Here is a 26,218-nt window from a genome sequence, read left to right as displayed (position 1 = left end):
CATTGTTTTCGTGTGTGTGGTGTTTGTAGCTTTAGAGTTTGGTCTTCCCTGTGTTTTTTCCTATGTCTCCCTCCCTTGTGTTTCCATTGATGATTTTTGTGTGATTTTGTTGTCAGCACATTCAACTTTGCACAGAACAAAGTATTCAATGAGAATATTTCATTCATTCAGATCTACAATGTGTTATTTGAGTGTTCCCTTTATTTTTTTGAGCAGTGTATCTAATAAGTTACCTATCCTATATGCGATTATACAGTGTTTTGAATTTTAGATATTATTTAAAAATATATCTTAGAAGTTTTGATAATGGCAAGACTTGGACTGATATCGGTGTGTCACTCATACTTGTTATTGTGGCACTATCTGTGAATGTTTGCATATTTAGAGCAGTTAATGCTGATCACCTGTGCCACAAGAGCTGGAGAAATCATCACATGAAAATTCTAACAAATGTCAGATCACTTGGTAAACATTCACTGAATACATGCAGTGGAATGTTTCATTACAATTTGCTTGGATACTATACAATTTACTCCCACGATTCTGCAATGTGGATGGGCTGCGGTGAGAAAAGAACAACAACGGTGCACAGCCGCTCCGTCTCACAAGATACCTAGATTGCTGCTGGTTATACTCCTGCTATCTGGTGTCATACATCTGAATCCTGGACCAGGACTTTCGAAGGAAATTGCCACTGACCTTGCAGTCTATAGGTCTTCAGAGAGGGTGAGTGATCACTCACATCAGTCACTTCAGCTATCTTTCTACATCGAAAATGGATGAAACCATCAGCCACCTCATCAGGAGCATGCCCAGGCATTGTAGGGAGGTCATACAGGCACGTGGAGGCCACACACAATACTGAGCCTCATTTTGACTTTTTTTAAGGACATTAAATCAAGGTTGGATCAGCCTGTAGTGTGTTTTTTCACTTTAATTTTGTGTGTGACTCCAAATCCAGGCGTCCATTGGTTAATAAATTTGATTTCCATTGATGATTTTTGCGTGATTTTGTTCAATACTTTGTTCTGTACTTTGTACAGAACAAAGTATTGTTCTGTTCTGTACTTTGTACAGAACAAAGTATTCAATGAGAATATTTCATTCATTCAGATCTAGGATGTGTTATTTGAGTGGTCCTTTTATCTCACTGGTGCCACTTCGAGTCTCCAAATGCCACCAATTGGACAACACCTGGATATCAACACACAAAAACCTGTCCAAAACAGTACGGTTTTGTGTTATTTTGATAAAATTTGAAATAAAAGTAGACAAGACTTCATTCTACAGTTTCAGTTTAATTGTCCAATCCATACCTTCAACACTCAGTGTGTAGTTACATAAAAATAAACATGAAAAATCTAAGTGAGGTAAAAATTGTCAAATTTTTCTGTGTTCCAAACTTAATAGCTACATACTCATTACAGTTAAAGCATTTTTGACTTCAAAAATGAAAAGTGTCATATTTACAAAGATACCAAGCATTAGCATGTACTCCAAAGAGTTTTGGGCAGTAAAATATGAATCCTGAAAAACCCACCTATTAAAAATAAGAGATTGTCTCTTTGTTGCTATTTTTGCTTCCTTTACATTGTGTAAGAAGACTTTATATCTCTAGGCAAAATGTCCCAAGGGTCCATCCCTGGAATATGATTCTGCCAGTCTAGCTGAAGAGGAGGGTTGGTCAGAGCCATCAAGCAACCCAACCAGTAACATTCAGAGGCCAGAAGTTTCAACTCCTTCATAACATCCTGGGAGTACTGAGCTTCATGTTTGAGGACAGGAGCCTGAAGGGGATAAATTCTTATTTATATAGAACCTTGTTTAGTTGCTCTATTTTATTTAAAAAAACAAACAAAAAAACAAACATAAACTTGCAGTTTGATTTAAAAAGTTCAAAGTTGTATCAGACATACCTTCAGATCATCTTTGCTTCTGCAATAAAGGGACATCTGAAGATTCTGGTTTGCTAATTGAAGGTACTGTTTAACCTGGAATAAGGGAAATAGTGCTTACAAAGGTAAAGAAACCCAAACTTTATTGTCCTAGTTTTAGACAACAGTATTCCAGTTCAGCACCTTTTGGGGGGTCAGTCCACTGTTGGACTCAATCAGGCTAAACACTTCTTCTATCTGCTTCTTTTTTCCCCGCATTTCTTCTGTTGCATCTGTAAATTGTTTCTATGAAGATCACTTAATGTTAATTAAATATATGTTTAAAAATAAAAATAAAAACAAAAACAAGTCACAGTAACAGTCTGTGCTGTACCTGAATCAGAGTCTTTGTAAACTCTGGAGTCACTTTATTGGATTTCAGATGATCTTTAATTTTAGGCCACTGTAGCAGTTTCAGTTGGTGATACCGCTCAGTCAGTTTGCTTTTGCTGACTGGGCTGTTGATGCGTTCACTGTCTCCTGTCTTTATTGAAACAGCCACCTCTGCTGCCACTCTATTCAACAAGCAGAAAGAGATTGTTGAAGCAGAGCTCAGTTCAAGAATCCCAAATTTTTTGTTTGAATTGTCTGAATACCTGTCTTTGAAGGATTTTAGTTCTTCCTCTTTTTTACTCAGAGCGGCTCTGAAGTGAGGAAAAAAATTGAAAAGTTTTGGTTATTATCTAACAAATATCATCAACTGACTTTGTAGCAAGGTGCTTTAGGCATGTTATTGGGCAGCTATTGCTGTGCATTATTTCATTCCATATTGCAAAATGACTACAGAACCATATTTAACTCATGTCCTCAAGTTGCTTCTTGTAGAATGTCTCCATCTTAGCAACTGTTTCACTAACTTGGATGTTTGTTCTCTTTTTCTCTTGTTTCAGTGGAACAGTGAGCTCTGCTGCTATTCTGTCAAAACAATACTTTTGTATAAAAACATGCAATGAAATAAAATGTTTTCTCAGCGATATTCTGTTATGAGAAACATGCTAAACTCCTCAATCCATGATCCAGAACAGTGTGATCCTTGTTCATAAAAATCTTGCCGGTTGAATATACACTGTGAATCCACTGTTGGTGACACCACTATCAGAGGCCCTAAGAACCTTCACTAATGCTGTTTCTGTACTGTGATGAATTCTGAAACCTGACTGAAACTCTTCAAATAAACTGTTCCTCTGCAGATGATCAGTTAGCTGTTTTACAACTACTCTTTCAAGAATCTTTGAGAGAAAAGGAAGGTTGGAGATTGGCCTATAATAGCTAAGACAGCTGGGTCAGTGATGGCTTTTTACGTAATGGTTTAATTACAGCCACCTTAAAAGCCCGTGGTACATAGCCAACTAATAAAGACAGATTGATCATATTTAAGACTGAAGCATCAACTGGTGCGAAAGAGTCTAAACAAATAGCAGTGCTGAAAGCAGCCAAACATGAAGATAAATCTTTGAGATGGTTTTTAATAATTTTTTCTCTGTCTAAAATTTAGACATTACAGAAAAAAAAATCTAAACCAGAAAATTGTTTTCTCCTCCATGAATCACCACCTTATCGTGGTGGTGGTGGGGTTTGTGTGTCCCATGATCCCAAGAGCTATGTTGCCTGGGGGCTTTTCCCCCCTGGTAGGGTCTCCCATGCCAAATTTATATCTTACTCTTTGTCAGCTATCAAGCTGAAGAAGGAGTCCTATCGGGCTTGGTTAGCCTGTGGGACTCCAGAGCCAGCTGACAGGTATCAGCAGGTCAAGCTGAATGCAGCTCGGGCAGTGGCCAAAGCAAAGACTCTGTTGTGGGAGGAGTTCAGTGAGGCCATGGAAAAAGACTTTCGGACGGCATCAAAGTGATTCTGGCAAACCATCAGGCGACTCAGGAGGGGAAAGCAGTGCTCCACTCACACAGTTTATAGTGCGGATGGGGTGCTACTGACTTCAACTGAGGCAATTGTCGGACGGTGGAAGGAATACAAAGAGGACCTCGTAAATCCCGCTGACATACCTTCTGTAGTGGAAACAGAGTCTGGGGACGAGGGAGATGAATTGCCCATCACTGGGGGTGAGGTCCCTCAGGCTGTTAAACAACTCCTTGGTGGCAGGGATCCTGGGGTGGACGAGATTCGCCCTGAGTTCCTGAAGGCTCTGGATGTTGTAGGGCTGTCTTGGTTGACACGCCTCTGCAACATTGCGTGGAGATCTGTGGACAATGCCATTGCGTTGGCAGACCGGGGTGGTGGTCCCCATCTTTAAGAAGAGAGACCGGAGGGTGTGTTCCAACTTTCAAGGGATTACACTCCTCAGCTGCCCAGGTAAGGTCTATTTCAGGGTGCTGGAAAGGAGGATCCACTCGTTAGTCGACCCTCGGATCCAGGAGGAACAATGCGGTTTTCATTCTTGTCACTGAACGCTGGACCAGCTTTCAAGGATATTTGAGTGTCCGTGGGAGTTTGCCCAACCAGTCTACATGTGCTTTGTGGACTTGGAGAGGGCATTCAACCGTGTCCCTCAGGATATCCTGTGGGAGGTACTGTGGGAGTATGGGGTGTCTGGCCCATTGTTGCGGGCCATTCAGTCTCTGTACAACCGCAGTGAGAGCTTGGTCCGTATAGCCGGTAATAAGTCGGATTTGTTTCCTGCGGGTGTTGGACTACACAAGAGCTGCCCTTTGTCACCAATTCTAGGCAGGTGGCGGAAGGCTTCTTCTTTGGTGTGACAGAATGTGAAGCAGCTGGCATGAGAATCAGCACCTCTAAAAGCCATAAAAGGGTGGAGTGCCCTCTCCAGCTCAGGGACAAGTTCTTGCCCCAAATGGAGGACTTCAAGTATCTCGGGGTCTTGTTCACGAGTGACAGGAGAAGGGAACGGGAGACCGACAGACGGATCGGGTCTGCTTCTGCAGTGATGCAGACGCTGCACCGGTCTGTCGTGGTGAAGAGGGAGCTTAGTGTAAAAGCGAAGATCTCGATTTACCGGTCGATCTGTGTTACTACCCTCACCTATGGTCACGAGCTTTGGGTAGTGACCAAAAGTATAAGATTGCAAATACAAGCGGCAGAAACGAGTTTCCTTTGAAGGGTGGCTGGTCTCTCCCTTAGAGATAAGGTGAGGACTGCCACCACCTGGGAGGGGCTCAGAGTAGAGCCGCTGCTCCTCCACATCGAAAGGAGCCAGTAGAGGTGGCTTGGGCATCTGATTAGGATGCCTCCTGGCTGCCTCATGGGTGAGGTGTTCTGGGCAGGTCCCACTGGGAGGACCATGGCAGAACAAGAACACGCTGGGGAGATTATATCTCTCGGCTGGCCTGAGAACACCTTGGGGTCCCTCTGGATGAACTGGAGGAGGTGGCTGAGGAGAGGGGAGCCTGGGCTTCTCTGCTTAGACTCCTGCCCCCACGACCCGGTCCTGGATAAGCAGAAGAGAATGGCTGGATGGATGTCTAAAATTTTATTTGTAAAGAAATACATGAAGTTGCTGCTAGTTAAAGTGAAAAGAATACTCAGCTCTACAGAGCTCTGACTCTTTGTCAGCCTGGCTACAGTGCTGAAAACAAACCTGGGCTTGTTCTTATTTTCTTCAATTAATGATGAATAGTAAGATGTCCTAGCTTTACGGAGGGCTTTTTTTAATAGAGCAACAAACTCTTTCTCCAGGCTAAATGAGCATCTTCTAATTTAGTGAGACGCCATTCCCTCTCCAGCTTACAAGTTATCTGCTTTAAGCTGTGTGTTTGTGAATTATACCACAGAGTCAGGCACTTCTGATTTGTGGCTTTCCTTTTCAGAGGAGCCACAGTATCCAAAGTCGTACGCAGTGAGGATGCACAACTATTGACGAGATTATCTACCTCACTGGGAGCATAGTATAGGTAGCTGCTCTGCACTGTGTTGGCACATGGCACTGAAGAACATAATGATGATTGAATTATATCAGACTTAGTTACAACACTTTCAGGAAGGCATCTACTGTAATAAAACTTGTTCCCCACTGCTGTGTAATCCATTAAAGTAAATGTAAATGTTACTAAGAAATTATCAGACAGGAGCAGGCTTTCAGGGTCTACAGTTACTATGACATCTGTCAGGACAAAATCCAGAGTATGATTAAAGTGGTGGGTGGGCTCCTTTACATTTTGAGAGAAGCCAATTGAATCTTAAAGTCAAAGTGAATTTTATTGTCAATCAAACCATGTAATAGTACCTTACACAGAAGACTGAAATTTCGTTTCTCCAAACCTCAAGATGTGCAAGTATTAAAAACAAAAATGACACACAACTAAGCATAAAAACTGAAGCATGGACTAAATATAAAACACTACTCGACATAAAATGTAAATAAATAAATAAATATAAACAGATCACAGAATATAAGACAGGCAGTGGGGATACAGTTTCTAGGCTAACACAGTGTACCAGAATGTAGTCAGGTTGAGGTATGCTATTCGAGTGCAGTGGTATTAGTACAGGTGCACAACAATACAAGTGCAATATGGCAAAGTGCAAAGTGCAGAATAGCAGCATGGAGATAAATAATTTTAAACTTATGTTCTTGCACAAAAATTTATTTGAATCTGGCATGTGCATTAAAAATGAGTACTTTGGCAGACGTTGAGTCTGTTGTTTTCACAGTTTGCTGGTCATTTTATTCGTGTTTTCATGAGTGAGTTGAGCAGCCTGATGGCCTGTGGAAAAAAGCTATTATTTAGTCTGGTAGTCCTGCAGCGCATACTGCTGTGGCACTTGTCAGATGGTTGGAGGGTAAACAATTTGTGTGAAGGGTGTGTGTGGTCTTTGATAATGTTGATGGCTCTTTTCTGACAGCGGGATGAGTATAGGTCCTGGATGTAAGGTTGGGCTGATCCGGTCATCTTCTCTGCTGTTCTCACCACCCTCTGTAGGGCCTTCTGGTCAGCAACAGAGCAGCTGCCATGCCAGACTGAGAGACTGTTGGTGAGGATGCTTTCAATGACACCCCTGTAGCAGGTGTTGAGCGCTGAAGGGGGAAGACTGGCTCTTCTCATCTGCGTAAGAAGTGGAGGCGTTGCTGTGCTTTCTTAACAAGGGAGATGGTGTTGGTTGTCCAAGTCATCAGTGAGTTGCACCCCCAGGAACTTGGTGCTTTTCACTGATTCCACAGTACTGGGGTGGCTGTAGCTCAGGAGGTAGAGCAGATCACCCACTGATCAGAAGGTCGGTGGTTTGATTCCCGGCTACTCCAGGCTACATGGGCAAGATACTTAACCTCAAGTTGCTCTCCGACGCAAGCGTTGAAGTGTGAATGTTAGATAATAAAAGCATTGACCTTAGTTAATCATGGAAGTGCTTGTATGAATGGGGTAAATATAATTCTTGTATAAGCGCTTTGAGTGCTCAAAACAGTAGAAAAGTGCTATATAAGAACTAGTCCATTTACTGCATTGATAGTGAGGGGTGTGTGTGGCTTGTGATTTTTCCTGAAGTCCACAGTTATTCCCTTTGTTTTGTTGACATTGAGGTGTAGATTGTTAATACCACACCAGTTGATGAGTTGGTGTACCTCCTCTCTGTAGGCTGAGTTGTCATCATTGCTGATGAGGCCCACTACTGTTGTGTCATCTGCAAACTTGATAATGTGGTTCGAGTTGTGTCTGGCACAGCAGTCAGGAGTTATCAGTGTAAACAGCAGAGGACTCAACACACATCCCTGGGGGACCCCAGTGTTCATGATGGAGGTCTGTGAGGAGTTTTTGCCAACTCTTACTGTCTGTGGTCTGTTGGTAAGAAAATCTCATAGCCAGTTGCAAAGCGGAGTGCTGATGCCTATAGCACTGAGTTTGTTTACCAGGTGTTGTGGAATGACAGTGTTGAAGGCAGAGCTGAAGTCAATGAATAGCATCCGCAACCAGCTGTTTCTGTTCTCCAGGTGAGTCAGGCTGAGGTGGACTGCTGTTGCTATGGCATCATCAGTGGAGCGCTTAGGACGGTATGCAAACTGGAGAGGATCAAATGTGGTGGATAAGCTTGATGTTATATGACCCTTGACCAGCCTTTCAAAGCACTTCATCATGATGGAAGTGAGTGCTATGGGCCGGTAGTCGTTCAGTAATGTGGCTGGAGATTTCTTGGGTAGTGGTATGATGGTGGTGGCTTTGAAGCATTCTGGTATGATGGCTTGGTTCAGAGAGGTGTTGAAGATGTCTGTGAGAACATCCGTAAGTGAGTCAGCATAGTCTCTAAGTACACGCCAAGGTATGTTATCAGCACCAGCAGCCTTCCTGGGGTTCACCTTTTGAAGGGTCCTCCTCACATCAGTAGGGTCCAGTTGGAGTGTTGCATTGACCAAACAGTGAATGGCTTTTGTTGGAGTGGTAGTGTTGTTTTCTTCAAAATGGCTGAATAAGGTGTTGAGTGTGTTTAGCAAGTCTGTGCTGTCTTCGCACAGTGGGGGTGTAGGCCTGTAATTTGTTACTGACAGGATGCCTTGCCATAGGCATCTGGGGTCTTTTGGGTCAGTGAAGTGTGATTGGATTTTCTGACCACAGGCACGCTTGGCTGCTCTCACACCCTGGTTCAAGTTGGCCATAGCAGTTCTGAGAGCTTCTTTGTCTCCGGACTTAAAAGCAGTATTCCGTACGCTCAGCAGCTCACATACCTCCCTGGTGAACCAGGGTTTTACATTTGCCCTTGTAGTGAGGTGTTTCATGATGTCACAACTTCGATGCATTTGGATATGTATCCTGTCACAGACTCAGTGTATTATATTATGTTGACATGCTGGTTGGAAGTGGCAGCCTCCCTAAAAAAAGCCTAGTCACTACAGTCAAAACAGTCTTGGAGTGCTGAGGTAGCCCCCTCTGGCCAAGTTTGGCTCTGCTTCACAGATGGTTTGCTCCTAGTTAGCAGTGGTCTGTAAGCTGGAATTAGCATAACAGAAAGACGGTCCGAGTTTCCCAGGTAGGAGTAGGGAACAGCTCTGTATGCCTGTTTAATGTTTGTGTAGACCTGGTCAAGAATGCTTTCTCCCCTTAGTTGCAAAATCCACAAATTTGTGATAGTGTGGAAGTACTATCTTCAAATTGTCCTGATTGAAATCGCCCGCAATTATATAGGCACATCCTGGGTTAGAGTCCTGCACTGAACTCACAGACTGATACAATGTAGACAGCACATCTTTTGTGTTCGCACTAGGCGTGATGTACACAGCTGTAATATTGACAGCTCAAAATTTTCATGGCAAGTATACTGGATGGCATTTGACTGATAGAAATTAAATTTCCTCAAAACAGTGACTGAAAATAACTTTGCTATTAGTACACCAGTTGTTATTGATGAAAATGCACACACCACCACCCCGAGATTTACCGCTGAGAGCATGGGTCCAGTCTGCCTGGAACATCGTTAGCCTGTGCACCTGGATGGCGTTGTCTGGAACGGCGTGATTAAGCCATGTCTCAGTGAGGATGAAGGCGCTGCAGTCTCTCACCTTTCTTTGTGCAATTAAATCCAATCTGATGTAATCCATTTTGTTTCCCAGTGAATGAACGTTGGTGAGCAGAATCGTAGGAAGTGCAGGTCTGTACAGTTTAGTCTTTATCCTGGCACTGATACCCGCTCGACTACCCCACTTGCTGGATCTAGCACATCACTTGCGTTGCTTGTGACGCTTCCAGCGTCTGCTGGTGACAGGGGTGGAGTCCACTGCTTTGCAGGCCCTTGGGTCTTGCTGGTGTAAAATGCCTAGCTCACCAAGTGCTTTGGAATCCAAGGCTAACATAACTCCGGAGAGATCGTTTGAGAAGCTGGAGTTACGTAGTTCGAGTAGTAGGCTTCTGTTGTAGACTCTTCTCGTACAAGACTGAGACGCTTCAGAAGACACAGTTAACATAAAAGACACATCACTATCAGGAGCTGGAGTGTCTGCTGTCATACCAGGGGCCACCATCTTATTTGATCTAATAATAGATTAAATGCAGTGTTGAGGCTGTCATTCTCAGCATCTACATGGATGTTAAAATCACCCACTATAATTATTTTATCTGAACTGAGCACTAAATCAGATAAAAAATCTGAGAAATCAGACATAAACTCTTAGTAAGGACCAGGTGGATGATAGATAACAACAAATAAAACAGGTTTTTGAATTTCCCAATTAAGGTGGACAAGGCTAAGAGTCAGGCTTTCAAAAGAATGAAAACTTTGTCTGGGTCTGTGATTAATTAATAAGCTGGAATTGAAGATTGCAGCTACTCCTCCTCCTCGACCTGTGCTTCGAGCATTCTGACAGTTACTGTGACTCGGGGGTGTTGATTCATTTAAACATATTCATCCTGCTGTAACCAGGTTTCTGTAAGGCAGAATAAATCAATACATTGATCAATTATTAAGTCTTTTACTAACAGGGACTTGGAAGAGAGAGACCTAATGTTTAATAATCCACATTTAACTGATTTACACTTTCTGTGCAGTTGAGGATGCTATATTTTTTATTGTTTTTGAATTTTTATGCTTAAATAGTTTTTAATTTTAGTGTTTTTGTTTGTTTGCTTGTTTGTTTTGTTTTTTTTTGGTGGTCTGGGAGCAGGCACCAACTCTGTGGGGATGGGGTTTTGGGGGGATGGCAGGAGGAGAGAAGCTGCAGAGAGGCGTGTAAGACTGCAGCTCTGGTTCCTGGTGTCAGCCCTGGGTAGTCAGGTTTGAGGAGGGTTAATAAATTTGGCCAGATTTCTAGAAATGAGAGCTGCTCCATCCAAAGTGGGATGAATGCTATCTCTCCTAATTCAATTATTACAAGTACCATTACTGCTAAAGGAGGCTGAGGAGTAACTAAACATGTGACACCCAGAGCAGGAAAGTGCAGGAGGGACAGGAGAAGAAGCCATGCCGGTAGTGAGTCAGCTAAGAGTTAAGCTACTAGCTGCGCGAATTTCTAAAAACAAAAAAAGTGAATAATGTGAAAACAGGCTATTCAGCAAAGAGTTTGCTCTAGATAAAGCAGGTGAAGATTACACTTAATTATGAATTATGAACAGCAAGTTTATATTTAGCCTTAGCCATCACTTTCAAATTTCCCTGAATGTCGCCTGCTGTGACCACAAAAAACATTTAATTATGGTTGCTGGAGTTGCTAGCCTCATGTTTTTTCAAACAGAGTGGCCAATAACCAGCCAAGATGGGTAGAATACCCTCGTCCATTCACCCCCTTCGGTAGATCTGCTTAGCAACCCTGTTTTCTGACTCTATCTGCAAGCAGGAGGTACACCATTGTGGGAAAAGCAGCAGCAGTTTTACAAAATTTAAAATCAATTTGCCATGCTCTCCTGTTGCTTTCTCTGGAGATACTGTTTGGCATCTCATTGCTTTTGTGTACAGCTGGCATTTTTATCAGAAAACTGTGAAAGATTCTAAATCTTAAATACTTTTCTGATATTGATTCTGTCTTAGTCATGTTTTTTAATTGTAAATTCTGCTCTGATGCACCACAATCAGATTGCCTTTAGAGATCAATTGAATTGCGTGAGAACTTCACAAGCTTTTTTTTTCCCTAAGGTCGCTAGCATCAGGGCCCTGATTAGTTCTCCCTTTTATGACCGTACTATATCTGTGACATAACTGGCTGTTTTTTACAAATTCAAGTGTGTCAGTTTGCCATTTTTTGTGAAATATAATTGGTCATATGAAGCCTGCTGGGTCTCCAAATGTTCACATTTCACGTCAACTTTTTAAAGAGTTCCTTTCCACCTTGGCATCATATGTGCTTAGCAGTGGTGGATGCTGGTCTTTCAAGGAGGGGAAGCTCGATTTCAGCCTACATCAAAATGTGTCAGTTTATTTATACGTAAATTCTACCCTCCGTTCCTTTGCAAGAAAATGATCTGTGACCCTGTCGTACCAACAAGGCGTCTTTTCCAGGGACTTGACTAATGTCCTCTCAATGGCCAGCAGAGCTAGGCTGCTTAAACGGCCTTGGCCCATGGTGTTGCGGGTGTAAGACTTGAGCCGCTTTAAACAGGAGAAGCTCCTCTCTACACCTGCAGATGTAGCTCCAATCGTTGCCACTAATGACAATAGTTTGTACACCTGAGGCATTGCACTGTCCAACTCCATGTCTTTCAGAAACAGCAAGAAATCACGTAGCTTTCCCCTGTTGCCCTGCAAGTCCTGGTTTGAATATAGGACTTGAAGTTCAGACCTCAGTCTCCCTGAATCAAAGAACTGGCCAAAACTTTTCAGGACACTCTGAAATGCCTCCTCTGGAAACACTTGTCTCATCTCATCAAATTTCCCTGGATTGACCAATTCCAAGAAGTGCAGACTTTCCAAATTTGCAAAACGCCGAGGTAGCTGCTCTATGAGATTGTCTAGGATGGCCATGTACAGATTTTTGTAGCGCTCCTTGGGATCCTGTAGTTGTGACAGACGGCGTTTTCTCATGGGTTCAGTTTGTGGGTCTGATGTGAGATCTGCTGCTTTGGCATAAACAGCTTGGAAAGCCCCCTCTGACCTCTTCTCTTTGACAAAAGCAAGAAGAGACTCAATTCTTTTCTTGCAGTACAGAACATCAAAAGCTCTCTGCTGGACAATGTCAAACACCACATCAGTCTCAGAGAAGATTTGTTCATATGTGTACAACATGAACACAAACTCAAAATCCTCCAGTTTCATCAGAAGGCCTTTGGCACAGTCTAATGTGTCATCATCCATGGACTTATCTGCAATGATCATCTCAAAAGTTTGCAGGAGGGCATCATGATTGTTTGCCACAGTGCTCACTAACCGTGATGTGAAATTCCATCGAGTAGGAGCATTTCTGGGCAACCTTGAGCAGCCTGCAGACTCAAGAAAAGACATCCTCTTTGTGGATTTTGAGAAAAATGTGGCAAACCCAGAGAGTGATGCAAAAACTATTCTGCCCTCAGATAAGCATTTAGCCCCCTGAGACAGAACCAGATTCAGTCTGTGTGCATAGCAATGCACAAACATTGCACTGGGGGCTATTGCTTTAACTTTGGCCTGCAAACCATTGAGAGCTGAAGCCATGACAGCAGCCCCATCATAGGTTTGCACCACAAGTTTCTCCGTGAAACTGTAGCCCTGCATGTTCTCATTCAAGACTTCAAAAACAGACTGAGCATCTCTTCCCCCAGAAACATCAAAAAATCCAACAAAGCGCTCCTGAATTTTACCTGTCCTATCCACATAGCGAACAATGACAGAGAGTTGAGCATGGCAAGCTATATCAGTTGTTTCATCCACCTGCCATGCAAAAAATGGAGCAGTCTGGATTTCATCCTTGATCTCATCAGAAACAGTGGCTGAAAGAGCAGAGATCAAGTCATTTTGGATTGCATGGGACATACCAGAAAACACAGCTGATGACTGGAATTGTGTGGCTAGGACAGAGTCATATTTAGCAAATGTTTCATTAAACTCCCTGTAATTCCCCTTGTTGGATGATTCAACACTCTCATCATGCCCCCTAAATGACAGCTCCTAACGGCCAAGCAAGGAAGTCACATCAATAAGGCGGTTTAGGAAAGCTCTGTTTTGTTTAACTGCTTCATTATGTTTTGCCACTTGAATGCGAGCGCCTTCATTGATTGCATGCTCAACCCTGACTCTGCCCAGGCAACTTAACCTTGCACATGCACTCACATGTTCATTGCTTTTTTCATGCCTTTTGTATGCCCTGTCAAAGTTGGACAGATCCCCAAAACCCACTTTTGACCAAACAACACATCCCTGAGATGGTTTCATCAAGAGGCTGTGATGATCAGATGTTATTGTAACTGATGCAATTTCATATCATGCCACAAGGTGGTAGTATCTATTCCTAGAGACTGAGGTTGATAGGTGGAGATAGAGAGAAGAAGAGGGTTAAGCTGGACGTAAGAAAACAACAAGAGACGTGTTGTGTGTTTACCTGCTTGCCTAAAAGTAAAAATAATAAAGGCACGTTGCAGAAGTATAAATGATTCGTTCTTCCAGATGAGGAAATGAACAAAACATGGTACCAGGAGTAAAAAATCTAACCTGAGGTGCATTCTGGACAACGATATGGATTCCATCAAACCGCCGGACAGTTTGAAGCTAATAGGAAATGTCGACATCAATTGGCGTGCCTTCAAGCAATGATTCCAGCTGTATATTGTGGCCCTGGGATTTGAAACCAAGCCAGTTGCAAGAAAGGTAGCGTTACTGCTTACAATAGCAGGGCCTCAAGCTATTGAAGTGGACAACACGTTTGTATATGATGATCCAAGTGATAAAGAGAAGTTTAACACGGTTATTGAAAAGTTTGATGCCCATTGTTCTCCTAAGAAGAATGAGACATATGAGAGATACATTTTTCACTCGCGAATTCAGCAGCTCGGCGAGTCTTTTGACAGCTTTCTGACAGACCTGAAGCTCAAAGCACAGACTTGCAACTTTGCTACACTACGTGACTCCATGATCCGTGACCAGATCGTGTTTGGCGTGGTGGACAAAAAAGTCAGAGAACGGCTTCTGAGGGAAACTGAGCTGACGTTGAAAGGAGCCATAAAGATCTGTCAAGCGTGTGAGTTATCACAACAGCATGTCAAGACATTCAGTGAGATGGGCGCAACGGCAGTCAGTGACAGCGTTACTGTGGGAGCAGTTTCCAGCCAGAGCGGGAGGCGCACACAGCCGCGGTCTGACAACAGGAGCTTTGACTGCAAACGGTGTGGCTCAAAGCACATGCCCAAACAATGTCCAGCTTATGGTAAGACCTGCTCTTTGTGCAGGAGGAAGAACCATTATACCAGGCAGTGCTTCTCAAAAAGTGAGAAAGAAAAGAAAAGCTGATCAATAAACACAGTTGAAGACACTGATCTCAGTGAAACTTTTTTGTTGGTCTGGTCAATCGTGAAGATGAGCCAGACACAGACAGAAATACCATGATAGAAGACAAATGGACAGTACCACTGATAGTAAATGGGACACTTGTCACATTAAAGCTAGACACTGGTGCCAAAGCAAATCTGATCAGTTTATCTGACATCAAAGGCCTGAGAGAAAAGCCCAGAATACAGCGAACAAAATCTGCTCTAAAAGACTACAATGGACAAAGGATTGAAAGTTTTGGCACATGCAGACTAAAAGTGAGAGTGAAAAACAAAGTGCACCACTTATTCTTTTCTGTTGTTGCTGAGGAGTGTGAATCCCTGCTCAGTGACAAAGCCTGTGAAGATCTTGGACTGGTAAGACGAGTGTATCTCATCAACAAAGAAGTGAACACACCAAATGATTCTGTTGACAGCATAGTTCACAGTTTTGCAGATGTGTTTAAAGGACTTGGCACCTTGCCTTTCACATACAAAATTGTGCTTAAAGAAAATGCTAAGCCAGTAGTGCATGCTGCTAGAAGAGTACCTGTACCTCTGAAAGACAAGCTAAAGAAGGAACTGGACAAAATGACCACACTGGGGGTGATAAGAAAGGTTGAAGAACCTACTGACTGGGTAAACTCCATGGTGTGCGCAAAGAAAAAGAATGGTGAACTGCGAATATGCATGGACCCAAAAGATCTAAACGAGAACATCAAACATGAACACTACCAAATACCTAAGCGTGAAGAAATAACCAGTGAAATGACAGGTGCCAGATATTTCACAAAACTTGATGCGTCACAAGGTTTTTGGCAGTTAAAGCTAGATGAAAGCAGCACCAAGTACTGCACCTTCAATATGCCATTTGGCAGGTACTGCTTCCTAAGAATGCCTTTTTGAATAATCTCACCATCTGAGATATTTCACAGAGCAATGGAACACATAATTGAATGACTGGAAAGTGTCCGAGTTTATGTGGACGACATAATCATCTGGGGCTCTACAATGCAAGAACACAAGGAGAGACTGACAAGAGTACTTGAGCGAGTACGACAGTATGGACTCAAGCTCAACAAGAGCAAATGTCAGTTTGGAGTACAAGAAATTGTTTTTCTGGGAGACAAGCTTTCTGCACAAGGTATTCAGCCTGACCACGAAAAAATCAATGCAATACAGGACATGCCAAGGCCCAAAGACAAGACAGGAGTGCTACGCATAATGGGAATGATGAATTTCATTAGTAAATTCATTCCCAATCTGTCTGCAAAAACATCCTGCATTCGTGAGCTCCTGCACAAGGAGCACAAGTTCAAGTGGACAGCACAGCATGAGAAGGAGTGGGAAAATCTCAAAAGAACGCTGACAACTGCACCTGTGTTGGCATTTTATGACTCAACGAAGGGGATCAAAGTGTCAACGGATGCCTCCAAAGATGGAATTGGTGCAGTACTCCTGCAAGCTGAAGGTGAGCATTGGATGCCATCCTTCACTCTAGAAACAGATATCGCCCACTAGTTTCTATCATCAAGAAGAATCTGAATGAAATGTCACCAAGAATTCAGCGTCTAATGATGAGAATGCTGAGATATGACTTTGAATTGGTATATACACCAGGAAAACACCTGATAATTGCAGATGCACTCTCACGAGCACCCACAGAGAGTAATGTGAGTACAACAGAAGACGACATTCAAACTCATAAAAACATGGTCTCTGCTCTGCTTCCCGTGTCAGACATGAAATCCAAGCAAATTGTAGATGAGACTGCACAAGACACAGAACTGCAACATGTCATCAGAAACATGTCAGATGGCTGGCCCGCTGGTTCATGTACACTCTTCTACCACATCAGAGGAGAACTGAGTGTGGTTAATGGGCTGCTGCTGAAACAGGACAAAATCGTCATTCCGCAAAAGATGAGACAAGAGATACTTACCAGAGTACACGAAGGTCATCTCGGGATTGAAAAATGCAAAAGAAGGGCAAGAGAGACAGTCTTTTGGCCAGGTATGAACAGAGACATTGAGAGTCTGATAAGCAGGTGTGTAACATGTCAAAAGTATCGCAACAGGCAGATCAAAGCGCCTATGGTGATAGCAGAAACACCAACAGCACCATGGCACAAAGTAGGAATGGATCTATTTCATGCCAAAGGCAAAGACTACTTAGTGGTCATTGACTACTATTCAAACTTCCCTGAAATGGCATTGCTCTCAAACTTATCATCATCATGTGTTATAACACATGTAAAATCCATCTTTGCCAGACATGGTATCCCATACATAGTGATGAGTGATAACGGACCATGTTTCAGTAGCAGAGAATGGCAGAAGTTTGCAGAGCAGTACGACTTCAAGCATGTGACATCCAGCTCGTTATACCCACAGTCAAACGGTAAGGCAGAAAAAGGTGTCCACATTCCCAAACAGCTTCTGAAGAAAGCAGCAGACAGTGACTCAGATCCATACCTTGCCTTACTCAGGTACAGAACATCACCGCTTGAGTGTGGATTATCACCTGCTGAGCTACTGATGAACAGAAAGCTGCGTACCACACTACCAAGCTATACCAAGCCTGAAAAGTACCCAAAGATACATCAGAAACTGCAGCGACAAAAGGTAAAGCAAAAGCTGTTTTATGACAGAACAGCCAAGCAACTTCCACCTCTGGTGACTGATGACACAGTCAGGATTGAGGATCATGATGGATGGAAAACCAAAGCCATTGTTCTGGAGAAAGTGGCTCCAAAGTCATTTAATGTGATGATTGAAAACGGACAAGTCGTTCGTCGGAATCGACGTAGTCTTCTGAAAACATCAGAGCCTGAGCCAAAAGTCACTGACACTCAAAGTGACAGGGAAGCCATCTCTCCAAATGACACAGACTGTATCAAAATGAACACTGAGAGTGAGCCTGCACTCAGAAGATCTGTAAGAGAGATCAAGAAGCCTCAAAGACTGGATTTGTAAAAGAAAAAAAAAAAAAAAAAAAATGCTGAGGTTATTGTTTAGTATTTGTAGTTATGGCTTAAGGCACAACTGTTTAATGTTATAGCAGTTAAAAAAATAAAAATAAAAAATTTAAAGAAAGGAGGATGTGATGATCAGATGTTATTGTAACTGATGCAATTTCATATCATGCCACAAGGTGGTAGTATTTATTCCTAGAGACTGAGGTTGATAGGTGGAGATAGAGAGAAGAAGAGGGTTAAGCTGGACGTAAGAAAACAACAAGAGACGTGTTGTGTGTTTACCTGCTTGCCTAAAAGTAAAAATAATAAAGGCATGTTGCAGAAGTATAAATGATTCGTTCTTCCAGATGAGGAAATGAACAAAACAGAGGCATGGCCAACAGTACATTTTATTTGTTACAGCACTTCCAGTCAGCCAGCTCACTTTGTCATACCAGGACAGCTGAAAAGACCTGTTACTTTTCCCCACCTTTTGCACCAAATTAATCTGAGGAGTTGATCTGCCCTGCTGTTTAACTCTAAGTTTTTCTTCGTAAGGAAGACTATCAAATGGCTTCGCCAAAATCTGGTCCACAACATTCAAACTGTCTGCCATTATGTGCAGCTTGCTACCTAGCTAGCTCGCTCGCTAGCAGGGACTGGCGCGAGGCTAGTGTGAAGTGTGTCCACCTGTGAGTGCTTTCTGACGGTGGAGGGGCTCAGCAGCACCCGCTGGACAGAAACTGCGACAGAAGTCAGAAAGAGTGATAGAAGTCAGTCTCCAAACACAAGCAGCTACAAAAAAACACCAGAAATAGAACCTCGATTTGTCGCTAGTTGTTTTTAACAAAGAAAATGCCGCTAAGAGGATTAGGAAAGTCTCCAGTTCAACACAGCAAAAACTACAGAGTTAAAATTTCAGGGTTAAATGTTTCAGAGTTGATTTTAACTCAATAAGTGTTGTTTTAACACTTATAGATTTAAATGGTGCTCAGTGTTCGAGTTCTTTCCCAGAGTTGATTGGGCCAGTGTTGATTTTACTCTGCTGGGAGAAAAATAAGCTCCTCCCCCTTCTTCACAGTCCTGGTTTGAGTGCAGTCTGAACATGGCTCCATTTTGTCCGTCTCCTGCTGTTCTACATGGTAAGAGCAACTTCCTAAATCTTTGGTCAAGCACTATTAAATTGATAGAGTGAGTGATGTGACTTTTTCTACTAATTTCATTGAAAGGCAGCTAAATATGTCAATTTTGCAACAACTTTACACAATGTGCTAGCTAGCAGCCCACGTGTGGGTTGCTTGCTAGCAACTGTTGTACTTACAACTAACATTGTTGTAACCGTAACACTTAAATAATAATAATAATATCAGACCATATACTCATAAAAAATAAAAGTTTTATGTTTGTTGCCATTTAAAAATCATGATTTTGGCCGTGGAAATGTAAAGGTTCCCGCCTATTAGCCTTCACCGGAACTTCACTGGGACCGCTGAGACATGTCCCTACTGCAGACAAGCATTGCGCAGTAAGGGGAACACTTTACTTATAAGTTGTATTTTGCTTGGTCTAGGTTTATTCCATGCTTCAGTAAAATGTTGATCCAGGTTAACTATGGTGAGGTGCACAAGTATGTGAAGTTGGATGAGGTTGAAGGGCAGTTTGACTTTAATCAATTCCATTAGAAAGGTTGGTTATTTGTTAAACCTCTGTGTGGGCGGAATGATAGGTATTCTTTTTTTTTTAATTACTTACTTCTCAACACTTATTTTACAAATCTGTGATGAGTAAAAGGGGTGAACCATTTTACTTTAAGTTTTGCAATATGTTCTCCAATCTCCATGCTAATCGTATGAGCAACACAAAAAAGTAATAAGTTAATGACACAATTTGGCTGATTAGAGCATTAGGCTCTAAATTTTGCCTTCTTTTCCAGTCATTGAAAGATTTTGTTACATACAAGGATGCAACAGATACTGAAGTTGATGAAGAAATATTCAGTGACCTCATTAGACAAGGCAATGTTGTACTGAAGGTTTTCTGCCATGATGGTGAGATATAAAAGCAAATTAAATCAAGCATCATACAGATTTTACAAAAGGATAAAACTGATGTTTATTTTGTTCTTCAGAGTTCTCTGAATGGTCTTCTTCTGAGTATGACTCAAGCTTCAGCTCAAATGCATCAGCATCAACAATACTAGTGGATGAGATCCCATGCGAGAAGCAAAAAACTGAGAATGCTAATAATGCAGTGTCTGCTAAAAAGGTAACAGTAGTTTTTGTGTGCCTCTAAACTGTTTAAACCTGTTTTGTCATATTTGGGTAATCTGAATATCACCATAAATTTCCTTTATCTGTTCTTCATTTCATAGCGGGTTGAACGTGTCTTTCAAAGCAAGTCTGGTGGTGTAGAAGTTTTGCAGGAGTATAAAACAACAGAAACCCTAAGTGATGCCACAAGAAGACAAATGGTGAACATACTGGTGGCTCACATGATTGATAAACATGGGTAGGTGTGTTTTTACACTTTTTAGTTTATGTAAAAATTCACCATTTGTCACTAATCTGAAATCTGCTGTTAGGCACCTTCCTGCTAAAGCAATGAGAGAGGAGTATGCCCTTGGGAAAGGGACACTCTTCCCATCCCTGAAAGATCCATACACCTAAAAAGGCTATGTAATGTTTATTTTCTTGTGTGTTCTTTCATTTTGTCCCAAAACTGTGATTTTTTTTTCTCCATAAAAAAGTGATTGTTTTTCTTTTTTCCTTTTTTTTTTAGGAGCACTTTTATGATGCCGCAAGCAGCACAGGATACATTTCATGGCGTCTTAAAACAGTCCAAAGGAAGATTCGAAGAGGATCTCTTGTGCCACCAAGTAGCTCCAAAGACATTTCATGTGGCGGCCCAAATATCCAGAGAAATGTGGTTGTTGAAAGACAGCTTGATGGGGATGCCTGCCAGGAAGCCATATCCCTGCTTAACCACACCACAGACAGGTCCCCGATCCTTCAGAAGATGAGAGAGACTTTTGAGCACCATCACAAACTTATTAGAGATGCCAGCGGAAGAACTGATATTCTGACAATGTTCCCCAGGTTCCTGGACACAAAAGGATTGGTAAGTGTTCAAAAGAGTGAAAGTCTTTAAATGTGGATTTATACCCAGTGATGATAGTTGGATTTCTACTTTTTCTTAAAGATTGATCAAGACTTCAGTCTTCTGGTTAATGAAGAAACCTCCTCCAGACTGCTGCAGAAGTGGGATGTGTTCTTCAAATCAAATGTTATCAAGGAGGCTAAGCGTCTCACTTCAACACCTCAGTTGAGACGTTTGGTGCAGTCAGCGGAAATCCCTCAAGGAGATGACCAGGATAAGACATCTAGTAAGTACCTAAATATATCTGAACATGGTTGACTGTTCAGAGTATTCTACACTGGCTCTATGTTCTCATAAAGTTCTGATATTACATTTGAAAACTTTTATGAATGTGTCCTCAGCCTATGACCAAGAAATGGCCCCCTTGTTACTGCTCCTACATCTCCTTCCACCACCACCTGGAGGACAGAAGTTTCCAAAAATCAGTGCATGTGATGCAGTTGAGAGACTTTCATAAGGCAAATAAATTAATTAAATTTACCTTATGTACCATACTTTGTCACTTTGCTTTTGTAGACATGAATAAATACTGGTGGTTGTAAGGCATCTTTGAAGATGTCTGGTTAGACATGAATTTCTTTTGTTAGCTAATCTAAATCTTATTTTTTTTTGTAATGGCTGTAGCTGTATGTCTTATTAATTATGTTTGGTGTATATTTGTTTAAATCTTAGTCATACTGCAGTTTTGAGCAACATCTCTGTGGCCAACGGGGTCTGCAGCCATACCTCCTTGCTGGTGACAGGTGACATGGATAAGTGCCTCATCCCATGCCAGGCAAACTGCTCTCTAGGAGCATTTGATGAGCTGTTCAAAGCACATTTTGTGCTTAATGTCTCTTATGATGCTGCATTAATTAATTTTTATACATTTCTGCAGACAACAGTGTATAACATTGATGTTTGTTCATTGTATCACAATTTAAAAAGTTGGAAACACAACTGCAAAAATAAAGTCATTAAAATGGATTTATTTGTTTTAGTTTCTCTTTATTATAATTAACCAGAGTCATAAAGTAACTGTTTTCTAGTAGATAACACTTGAAAATGTTAAACCAACTCTAAAAAAGTAGTTAATTTTTGTTCTTGGATCAGTGTTAACCTTTGCATCCACACAGTGTTAATTTAACTCTGTCTTGCGAGTTAAAAAAGGAACTCTGATACAGTGTTAAAAAATTTAACTATTTCGATTGTGTTAATTTAACTCTGAAGAGTGTGGACCTATATAAACTCTGAAAAAGTGTTAAAATCAACTCTGTGGGAGTTAAATCAACACTGGGCTTTTTGCTGTGAACTCAGAACAGAATGAAAATTTAAAAAATGCTCCCACGGATGTTTACACCAAAAGATCGCTGATTCGCTCATTTCGCTGTCGATCAAAAAGGGATTCAGCCTCAGACAGATCATCCAATCATCATGCAGAAGCTGACCGTCCAGGTCAGCCGAGGCCAGCCCACTGCCCCTTAGACCCCCAGAGACGCTGAGCGTCCGATGGGCGGGACAAAGCCCAGCATTTATCCAATGACTCGTCTCGTTTCGCTGCACTGTTTGCTTCGCTATTGAACTCTGCGGACGCTCAGCGTCCACACTGTTTAAAGCACTGTGAAGCTGCGGGAATGAGTGAGAGGAAAGCCGTGTCGTTACCAGTGATAAGAAGCTGATTCTGAACAAAAGTTGAGTGCGTTGTAGTGCATATTTAGTCAATGACATGTACACACAACAGTATATATTTGATCACTTATTTTTTGACATTTTAGGGGAAGCTGACCTTCACTTGCAGTCTTAGAGAAATCGCCTCTGGTCCTTAGCATTATCAATGGGAGTTTTGCTAATGCTACACTGCCTGCCAGCTTTAAGAATGCAGTGGTGATCCTGTTTATTAAAAAACCTGTGTTAGACTCTTCTATCCATCTATTCATTCTCTTCTGCTCATCCTGATCAGGGTTGCGGGGGGGGGGGGGGGGGGGGGGGGGCTGGAGCCTATCCCAGCTGTCATAGGGCGAGAGGCAGGGTACACCCTGTACAGGTCACCAGCTTGTTGCAGAGTGTGGGGGACCGAGTCAAAAACCAGTGGATTCACAGGAAATATTAGAAAAATAGTTTTTTTTTAAATTTTAACCCAAAAAAAGGAACAAAACTGAACTCAGGCAAAAATATGAACAAACAAACTAGCTGCACAAACAAAACATAACTGACCCACCTAAGAAATGACACACAAGGGTTTATATGCTGGCTGATCAGACCATTAACACACAACAGGGATAACTAAACAGAATACACCAACTACACCAAACACCATAATACAGCTAATTTTGTTAATGAACTAAACACACAAAAAAAGACCCAAACGCAAAATCTTAAAGCTCCCAAATACAAATATTCACTTAAATGGAAAATTAATTTAACTAAAGAAACTTGATGTCCCTCCCCTCTACAGGAACTGGTGGTGCAGTCCAATTTGCCAAATTTTTTCAGGTGTGGTCAGCCCTGGCCAACATCTTTTGTCAGGCAACTCCCCAGGATCACAGCAGGTAAGTACCGAAGTACCGGTTAAGAAAACAAAACAAATTATGAGCATAAACAAAAATGAACCATGGGTTGAGAAAAATACAAGTGAACTAAATGTGTGTGCTTATAAATAGATCAAATGAATTTAAACCAACCAATTTATTGCAAACTAAAATGATGGTGTTTGTATGAATAGTGCATACCGACTTTGCTGGAGTGTGGCCGTAGCTTTGGCCATAACACAGAGGCTCTTCTAAATTTTTCAATTTTAGGCTGATCTCTAAATTCCCTTATTTTCATAAAATTCTAGAGAAAACTGTCTACTGCCAGTTCATTTTTAAATAACAGGGTTTCTGCAGGTAGTAAAAAGTAGTAAATTAAATGAGCTCAAATTAAGGCTGTTAAAAGGTAGTAAAAGGTAATAAACAGAATTTGACTAGGTAGTAAATTTTTCATCACCCCTTCAATATATTTTGACTTTTCCATTGATGCAGACTTTTTAAGTTCGTTTAACTATAAGATTTGTTTAGAAATATAATTACTCAGCAGGACCTGAGCTAACGTTGATTGACTCGATTGGGTCTGCTGTCCGATCTGCCGTGCGCATGCACGGTGTTATTTTGCACCTCGTCATGGGAAAATGTACGTTTTCATAACTTTAGCTCGATGACCCGGCATTCAAAGACTGGCTTAACCCTCTGGAGTCCACAGATGCGCTGGTGTGTCAAAATGGCATAGGCGATTTGAGATGACATAGCATCGGGACGCTGCTGCCATGAATGGAAAGTGCAGACTTTAAACTATGAACCAGTTTTTAAATTACGTTGATAGGCCAAGTAAAACCAGAGTTATGCCCAATAATTTACGCCATGCTTTTTCCTGTATATTGTCCTCACCTTCGATGTGTGTTTTTGTGCAGAAATAAATGGCGAAAACGTGAGTTTCGCTAACAGGAAGTGCTTGCTAAAAAAAACAAAACAAAATAACTCCCGACAACCCCTTTTCTATTGGTGGAAAAATGCATCCTATCAACCAATCAGAAAATTATGCAGTACCAAGATGCATTTAGCTGCTGAGGAGCAGGTGAAAAAGTTTTGCCTGTGATGGCCCCTCAGTCTTGTGGAGGACAGAAAGTGTTTTTTGAGGTGGCATAAATAATTTATCTAGCATCTTAATGTGAGTCCTGATTGCTCTGCAAATAGTTGCCTTTCCTGCATTTTAAATGTGAATAGTTGTATATAACTTTATTATTTACTATAGTTTTACACAAGTTTTGAAAATTTACATTATATTTGCATTTTAATAGTAAAAATAATTCTTTAGGAATGTTTGTGATTTTTACAGTAAAAAAAATCTAACTTTTTCCTACTCAGATTTTATGTTTTTATGTGATCATAAGTCCAGTGTGTTAATACAGTATGTCAAAATGAAAGAATAACTATACAGTCACACACATGAGGTGGTGCTGAAAAAAATGATACCAAACAAGGAAAGGTAAACAGTTTCTAAGGTCAACTATAAAGCTACAAACAAAAGTAGTCAAAAATGGCCAAATATACCCCGGACCCCACAGGGTTAAGCCGGTCATGGGGAATAATCAAGAAGCGTTTTGTGAAGTGTGCAGAAAAAATATAAATTTGACCTGAATGGCGATCAAATCACACCGAGCATCCACCATTCACCAGCAGCAGATTCGTGCGGGGAGCAGATCCCTATTTTGTTTTTTGGTGCTACACAAAGCACTGCAACTGCAACCTCAAGGTCAGCTACGAGCACAAGTATTGCCTTCATACCTCAGCAGCAAACCAGTATTCCAATATTCTATTGGAAAATCAATTATCGGCTTGTAAAACTTGAATTTCACTGCGTTTTGTTTATATTCTTAAAAAAACAATTTCCTGAGTCTTCTTGAAATGTGTTTGGAATATTAATGTGTCTGAGGTCTTAGTCCAGATAAAGTCACAGTTACACCTTCAAGTAAGTGGGATAAAGTTTTGTCTTCGGTGAGAGATGGGCTATCATCTTTTTTTTTTTTTTTTTTTTTTTTTTTTTTAAAGCCTGTCATGTCTGGTAGATCTTGCAAGCAGAACTGTGATCTGAATGCGTTGTTGTGCCAAACATATTTGCTATTTCAAGATGAGCTCTATAGGTTCTCAATAGGCTCTTCTTGTTGATGTTTTAACCCTTCATTTTATTTATCTGAGTTATTTTTCCACATACTATGTAACAGCCAGAGCTGACAGGCTGAAGAAGAGGAAAATAAAGAGAAGAAAAAGGGAGAGAGAAAGGGAGCAAAAAAAAAAAGGGGAAAGAGCACAAGTCTATTAATCAGATACTTCATCACTTTAACATATAAAAAAAATACTATCAATACTTGCAAAAATAAATTTGTGTGTGAAAAACAAAACTAACAAAGCATGTTACGCACACCAACAATTTTATTGAGTTGTGATTGAGTGGGCGTTTGTGTCTGTGTCATGTTTGTGTCTGTGTCATGGAACGTACTTACCAATGAGGGCAAAACGCTGCAGCTCCACCCATCAGAAGCCAGAGGCAGGTACGGAAAGCCCCCGGAACCCCAGGCCACCAGCAGCCCACCAAGAGCCAGGAAGACCCCCGGCCACTCAGTCCAAAGACAACCGCACACCTACCCCAGCAGACGGGAGAGGGTGGTCTCAGACGGAGCCCCCCCAGTCGAGGAGCGAGGGCTCCAGGGAACCCAAGGCGATGAGAAGCCAGCCCCCCCCCCAGCGGCCAGCCCCCTGCACTGGCCGGCGGCAGGGCTCCCGGGCCCACGGCACCCAAGGACCGCCCGACCCTCCACAGAGCCCCCCCCCACGCCGAAGAAGCCA

General features: G+C 41.8%; 1 protein-coding gene and 1 long non-coding RNA gene across 3 annotated transcripts in view; one reads left to right on the top strand and one right to left on the bottom strand.

The window, feature by feature from the left end:
* Nucleotides 1-1,575: 1,575 nt before the first annotated feature.
* Nucleotides 1,576-26,218, bottom strand: part of LOC115777994 (golgin subfamily A member 6-like protein 7) — a 43,288-nt gene continuing 18,645 nt past the window's right edge. Inside the window, exons 7-11 of the mRNA XM_030726012.1 lie at nucleotides 2,531-2,578; nucleotides 2,269-2,449; nucleotides 2,079-2,180; nucleotides 1,917-1,991; nucleotides 1,576-1,787 (exon numbers count right to left, since the gene is read on the bottom strand). Coding sequence (XP_030581872.1) covers nucleotides 1,587-1,787; nucleotides 1,917-1,991; nucleotides 2,079-2,180; nucleotides 2,269-2,449; nucleotides 2,531-2,578 — 607 coding nt within the window. The 3' untranslated portion in view covers nucleotides 1,576-1,586. The remainder of the gene's footprint in view (nucleotides 1,788-1,916; nucleotides 1,992-2,078; nucleotides 2,181-2,268; nucleotides 2,450-2,530; nucleotides 2,579-26,218) is intronic.
* On the top strand, nucleotides 19,848-21,322 carry LOC115777996 (uncharacterized). 2 transcript variants are annotated; one of them, XR_004019728.1, is made up of 6 exons: nucleotides 19,848-19,970; nucleotides 20,077-20,213; nucleotides 20,287-20,380; nucleotides 20,484-20,822; nucleotides 20,904-21,087; nucleotides 21,203-21,322. It is a non-coding gene; the product is annotated as an uncharacterized LOC115777996 (long non-coding RNA). The 2 variants fall into 2 exon arrangements; XR_004019729.1 differs by lacking the exon at nucleotides 20,287-20,380.

This window comes from Archocentrus centrarchus, unplaced genomic scaffold (assembly GCF_007364275.1).
Source record: "Archocentrus centrarchus isolate MPI-CPG fArcCen1 unplaced genomic scaffold, fArcCen1 scaffold_92_ctg1, whole genome shotgun sequence".
NCBI classification, from domain to species: Eukaryota; Metazoa; Chordata; class Actinopteri; order Cichliformes; family Cichlidae; genus Archocentrus; species Archocentrus centrarchus.
Note: the sequence above shows the minus strand (reverse complement) of the source record. Positions and strands in the feature narration are given on the sequence as shown.